Source organism: Acanthochromis polyacanthus, chromosome 24, assembly GCF_021347895.1.
Source record: "Acanthochromis polyacanthus isolate Apoly-LR-REF ecotype Palm Island chromosome 24, KAUST_Apoly_ChrSc, whole genome shotgun sequence".
Lineage (NCBI taxonomy): Eukaryota > Metazoa > Chordata > Actinopteri > Pomacentridae > Acanthochromis > Acanthochromis polyacanthus.
In genome coordinates, this window is record NC_067136.1 from 1,810,497 (window position 1) to 1,816,582 (window position 6,086).

Below are 6,086 nucleotides of genomic sequence, written 5' to 3' on the forward strand. Positions count from 1 at the left end.
AGGTGGAAAAAAGCAGTTTTGGTGATCTGATTAATGTGGGGTTCAAAGGTGAGGTTGGTGTCAAATGTCACACCAAGATTATGATGTGAGTGGAAGGAGACAGGGTGGTGTTATCAGTGGTGATGGGGGAGTGGGGAAATGGTGTGAGTGATTTGGGTCCAGGTCAGTCTTGTCGCAGTTTAACAGAAGAAAGTTTTACTCATCCAGGATTTAATGTAGGCCAAGCAACTGGAGAGAGAGTGTAGGGTGGTGGTGGAGATGGTGTTGGTGGAGATGTACAGTTGGATATTGTCGGCATAGCAATGGAAGTGGAGGTTGTGGCTGCAGATGATGTTGCCGAGGGAGAGGAGGTACAGGATAAAGAGGAGGGGGCCAAGGATTGATCCTTGAGGGACACCATGGGACAGAGGGACGGTGGAGGATGTGTAGTTGTTGACCTTGATGAACTGTTGTCTATTGATGAGATAAGATGTGAACCAGGTGATGGTGGTGCCAGTGATGTTATCAGAGGATTTAAGGTGGGACAGGAGGATGGAGGGATTGTTTGGGGTGAAGGAGTTCAAAAGAGAGTGGGTGGGGAGGGGATGGAAAGTGGGATGGTTGTGAAGACCTGTTTGTGGATGACTGTGATGCCACCTCCTCGACCTTCTGGTTGTGGTGTGTTGAGGTAGGTGTATCCGGAAGGTGTGGCTTGGTTGAGTGGGTAGAAATCCAGTGGTTTTGTGCCATGTGCACATGTTTGTGCCATGTTTCAGTTAGACAGAGGAAGTCCAGTTTATTGTCCAGAATGAATTCTTGTAGAATGGGGCCTTTGCTGGTGACGGAATGGGTGTTGAAGAGGGCAAAGTTCAGGAGAAGTGTGGATGTGTGGTGAGAGGAAGGCTTCTGGGGACGAGGCTGTGAGGTCCAGGGAAGTGGGCGGAGGTTGGCAAGATGGCAGTTTCTGGGGGTGAACTGTCAGGGTGGTCAGAAGCTAATGATGGTGGGAATTTGGCAACTTGTTGAGTTCTGGTGGAGAGATGGTGGCAGGCAGGGGGAGCCAGAGGGGAGGGACAGTGGGTGGACTGACAGTGATAGAGGGAATGATAGGGGAGTTCCAGGAGGGGACACAGGGGGGCGCTGTGGCTGGGAGGTGGTTCAGTGGGGCGTGAAGAAGAGATGGATGTAAACACTGGCACTCGTCAGTCTGAAGTGTGGACGGTGTATCGGATATTAGAGATTAAAAGTGATCTGCCGGACCTGTTTGGATTAATGCCATCACTGTTAAAGAATTCTGGCCTGTTCCAGAAACAGTTAAAATTGTCAATAAAGTTGATTCTGCTGGCAGGCAGAACAAGCTAATCCAGGTGCTGAAGCGCTCAGAGTTGTTGTTTACTGTTGGTAGGGGCCCACTAATAAAAACTGACTTCCTCAATAACATTTTCATTAAAGCACATTTTGACACATTTACATTTAATTTTATTGGTTTACAAATAATTTTTACACTTGAAAATACAAAAAATACAAAATAAGTGACCTCAGAGTTATAGGAATGTATTTTAATTAAAAGAAATTTCCTCTATTTTAGAAGATGTTTATTTTAGTATTTTCCTGTCCCCACCTGCACGTTTCTGAAATTTGCCTCAGAGTGAGACCTCTGTCTGGACCCTAACAGCTCTGTGCTGGTTTCCTGCCGAGAGGCGGAGCAATCGTTCCCTCAGAGGCCGTCCGCGGATTGACGGCCAATCACAGTTGTTGTCCAGGAAACACACTCCGCCAACCACCTCCTTGGCCAGGGCTCTCAGCCAATCAGGGGTCTGGCTGAGGAAGACGGACGGGTGAAGCCCCGCCTCTTTGAGTCGATCAGAATGAGTGAAAACGACGACAGCGTGACGACGAAAATCTGGACCCAAGAGAGCCTGAAAGAAAACCAACAACTGATCAGAAACAAGATGGACAACATCACCACAAAACTACACAACAGGACCACAAAACTACACAACAGGACCACAACAAAAAATAAAATAACTACAAATGCTATTACACACAATATAACAACAAAACACTCAAAATAGACGTGTGTGTGTGTAGGCATGTGTGTGTAGGTCTGTGTCAGTGTGTACCTCTGTGTGTTCCATCAGTTGTGTGTTTTCTTGCTGGTCCACTCTGACTACGATGATGATCACGTGCACGCCCTCGGGGCAGAGCTCGTGCAACGTGTGTGGGCGGGGCATGTGAGGGGGCGTGTCCACCACTCTGAGCAGGAGGTCAGACTCCGCCCCCTGACGTCTGAAGTACTGTGGAAACCGTCGGCTGAGGACCTGACAGTCGGTCGTCATGGAGACGCCACCGACGCTGACACCCGTCTGGAACTCGTGTCCTCCTGAGGATTAATAAACAATAAATAATAAACTAAATGTTTACAGAGAGTCAAAACAATAAGCAAAACTAGAAAGTCTCCATCTGACCAATCAGAGCGTTCCCCACGGAGCTCCTCCCACTCTGCCTGTCGCCTAGCAACAACACGTTCAATGTCAGGATGCTACGCTGGTCATCACCGTGGCGACCGAACCACCTGCTGAGGACGTCATTGGGTTTGTTTCCATGACAACGGCGCTCCATCTATATTAAATAAAGTTTTGACGTGAATTTGACGACTAAGAAATGACACAAAATGAGCACAAAACTACAACAAATGAACAAGAGACTACACAACATTACCAGAAAACTACACAAAACTTCATGAAATGACCAGAAAACCACACAAAGTGATCACAAAAAAGATGACAAAATGACAAGAAATTACCAAGAACTGCACAAAACTACACAAAATGACCACAAACGACAAAAAATGATCATAAACCTACGGAAAATAACAAAGCTACACAAAATGATCACAAAACTACACAATAGGACCACAACCTACATAACATGACAACAAAAGCACAAAAAATGACCAGAAAACTACAAAAATGACCAAAAACTACACAAGAATTAACACAAAACGACACAAATTGACCACAATACTACAAAAAGACCTCAAAACTACACAAAATGATCACAAAACTACACAAAATGATCAAAAATGACAAAAAAATGAGCACAAAGAGTGATGAATAAAACACAGACCTCTGATCCCAGTCTTTCCTGGCGTTGCTCTTCTTCCTGAAACTGGTTTAAATTGTCTTTAGTGGTGCGTGTGTTACATTAAAGCTGAATTCTAGCTGGTTTTAAATGAATCTACGTTCTAACCTGCAGCCAGTGGTTTTACCTGAGCAGGTGAGACACACAGACACACACACTTCCTGTCCTGGAGGATGTTTATATCTGGTTAAAGTTTAACTCTTCTGATCCTCATCTGCTGCTTTATGGGATCATAAACTGTCAGAGAAGCAGCTGTAGGTGAAAGAAACACATAAAATATGTAACAGAAGACATAAAATAACAATAAAACACAAAAGAACTATAAAAGCACATAAACAGCTATAAAAATACATAAAATAACTATAAAAATACGCAAAATCACTACTGAAACACAAAAAAATGACACTAAATCATCACATTTAGAACCTCCAGGACCGGCAGCAGGAAGTAGCAGCCGTAACCATAGTAACCGGTAACCAGGAAGCAGCGTGACGAGGATGCAGATGAAGCTCAGCGTTATCTTTATGAGCAGACACAAACCAGATGGGCTTCTATAAATATTAACGTCTCATTTAAGTTATGGTTTTTTTCCAACTCAGCAGCTGCAGAAAAGTTTCTGGATGCTGATTTTAACATAATCCTGAGAAAAACTGTGTTTAAATGTGTTTAAATGTCCTCTAAATGTCATTTAAATGTGTTTAAATATGTTTAAATGTTTAAATGTCCTCTAAACGTTGTTTAAATGTGTTTAAATGTGTTCAAATGTCCTCTAAATGTTGTTTAAATGTGTTTAAATGTGTTTAAATGTCCTCTAAATGTCATTTAAATGTGTTTAAATATGTTTAAATGTCCTCTAAATGTTGTTTAAATGTGTTTAAATGTTGTTTAAATGTTTAAATGTCCTCTAAATGTCATTTAAATGTGTTTAAATATGTTTAAATGTCCTCTAAATGTTTTTTAAATGTGTTTAAATGTGTTTAAATGTGTTTAAATATGTTTAACTGTCCTCTAAATGTTGTTTAAATGTGCTTAAATATGTTTAAATGTCCTCTAAATGTTGTTCAAATGTGTTTAAATGTTGTTTAAATGTTTAAATGTCCTCTAAATGTCGTTTAAATGTGTTTAAATATGTTTAAATGTTTAAATGTCCTCTAAACGTCGTTTAAATGTGTTTAAATGTGTTCAAATGTCCTCTAAATGTTGTTTAAATGTGTTTAAATGTGTTTAAATGTTTAAATGTCCTCTAAACATCGTTTAAATGTGTTTAAATATGTTTAAATGTTTAAATGTCCTCTAAACGTCGTTTAAATGTGTTTAAATGTGTTCAAATGTCCTCTAAATGTCATTTAAATGTGTTTAAATGTGTTTAAATGTTTAAATGTCCTCTAAACGTCGTTTAAATGTGTTTAAATGTGTTTAAATGTCCTCTAAATGTCATTTAAATGTGTTTAAATATGTTTAAATGTCCTCTAAATGTTGTTTAAATGTGTTTAAATGTGTTAAAATGTGTTTAAATGTTTAAATGTCCTCTAAATGTCGTTTAAATGTGTTTAAATGTGTTTAAATGTCCTCTAAATGTTGTTCAAATGTGTTTAAATGTTGTTTAAATGTTTAAATGTCCTCTAAATGTCGTTTAAATGTGTTTAAATATGTTTAAATGTCCTCTAAATGTTTTTTAAATGTGTTTAAATGTGTTTAAATGTGTTTAAATATGTTTAACTGTCCTCTAAATGTTGTTTAAATGTGCTTAAATATGTTTAAATGTCCTCTAAATGTCGTTCAAATGTGTTTAAATGTTCTCTAAATGTTGTTGAAATGTGTTTAAATGTTGTTTAAATGTGTTTAAATTATCATTCAAATGTGTTTAAATATCGTTTAATGTGTTTAAATGTCATTTAAATGTCGTTTAAATACATTTAAATGTGTATAAATGTTGTTTAAATGTCATTTAAATGTCATGTAAAGCATTTTCTAGCTCTCCAGAGTTCTGCTGTGGAGGAAAAGCGTCTGTAGAAAAACATGTGAGAAGCAGCAGAATCAGATAAAATGTAAATGTTGACTTCATGGCTGCTTCTCATTAGAACCCACAGAATCACCTCCTGGTTCTGGTCCAAAACACCAGAACATGCTAAACTGTTTCTGAAGAGAGTTTGTTGATTTTTAGGCAGCAGAAAACAGAAGAATGTTCACTAAACTGTTGTTTTAAAACATTCAGCTGTTATTTTATAGATTCTGTCAAATTAAATGAATGAAATTAACTAAAAATGTTTTTCCATAACACTAAAAACTGTATAAAATCCAGAGGTAAAGCTAAACTATCTGATTCTAGATCAGTCTTTGTAATTATTCCAAGGTTAGCAGCATGCTAACATCGCTAGCGGTGTGTTCTCAGCTTGTTTTTCCTGATGTTTGTTTTGATATTTCATATTTTGAATGACCAAATCTGTATATATTTGTTTATTAGCAGCTGGTAGACAAGCTAACGTCCTGTTTTAGGCAGTAATGACATGAGGTCGTTTCTCAGTTCTAAATACGCAAGTTCGTTCTTGCCGAGTCCGGACTTGCAAGAACATGAGAATGCATCGAGGCTAAACTGCATTTGGAACACCAGCGTACTTAATGACGTCATCCGGTTATTTTTACCGTGAAATATTAAAACAGTTACTGTGTGTATAAATATATTCAGGTTTGTGAGGTCGTCAAGCTAACTGCTAGCAATAACAGTAAGAGATCAAATACAAAATGGCCGCCATGTGTGGACCTTTTTCTTTATCAAAGACCAAAACTAAAATCTGAATGATTTTAACGTCATGTTCAACCTTTAAAACAGACACCAGAGTATGTTAGGTGGAAAAAATAATGTTAGATTCATATGTAGGAAACTTTTTTCATCATGAACCACCTCCTTAGACTTCAGATTGACACAAAACAGACAAATAATTACACCGGCATTCAGGAAGCAA

The 6,086-nt window shown here is 38.5% G+C and overlaps 1 protein-coding gene across 1 annotated transcript; it reads right to left on the minus strand.

Annotated features, from left to right (window-relative positions):
* Positions 1-4: 4 nt before the first annotated feature.
* On the minus strand, positions 5-3,833 carry LOC110947949 (GTPase IMAP family member GIMD1-like). Its single transcript, XM_022189306.2, has 3 exons — positions 2,448-3,833; positions 2,103-2,362; positions 5-1,898 (listed from the first exon to the last, which is right to left on the minus strand). Exons 1-3 carry the CDS (start codon positions 2,599-2,601, stop codon positions 1,623-1,625), a joined length of 690 nt encoding a protein of 229 aa, XP_022044998.2. The 5' UTR covers positions 2,602-3,833; the 3' UTR covers positions 5-1,622.
* Positions 3,834-6,086: the final 2,253 nt, after the last annotated feature.

Bases quoted from the DNA above. Each gene is read 5' to 3' on its own strand.
- LOC110947949 (XM_022189306.2), bottom strand. From the start codon at position 2,601: ATGGAGCGCCGTTGTCATGGAAACAAACCCAATGACGTCCTCAGCAGG. The intron at 2,363-2,447 runs GTCAGATGGAGA...ATTAATCCTCAG, and splicing joins CGTGGGGAACGCTCTGATTG to GAGGACACGAGTTCCAGACG. The intron at 1,899-2,102 runs GTACACACTGAC...GTTTTCTTTCAG, and splicing joins AACTGATGGAACACACAGAG to GCTCTCTTGGGTCCAGATTT.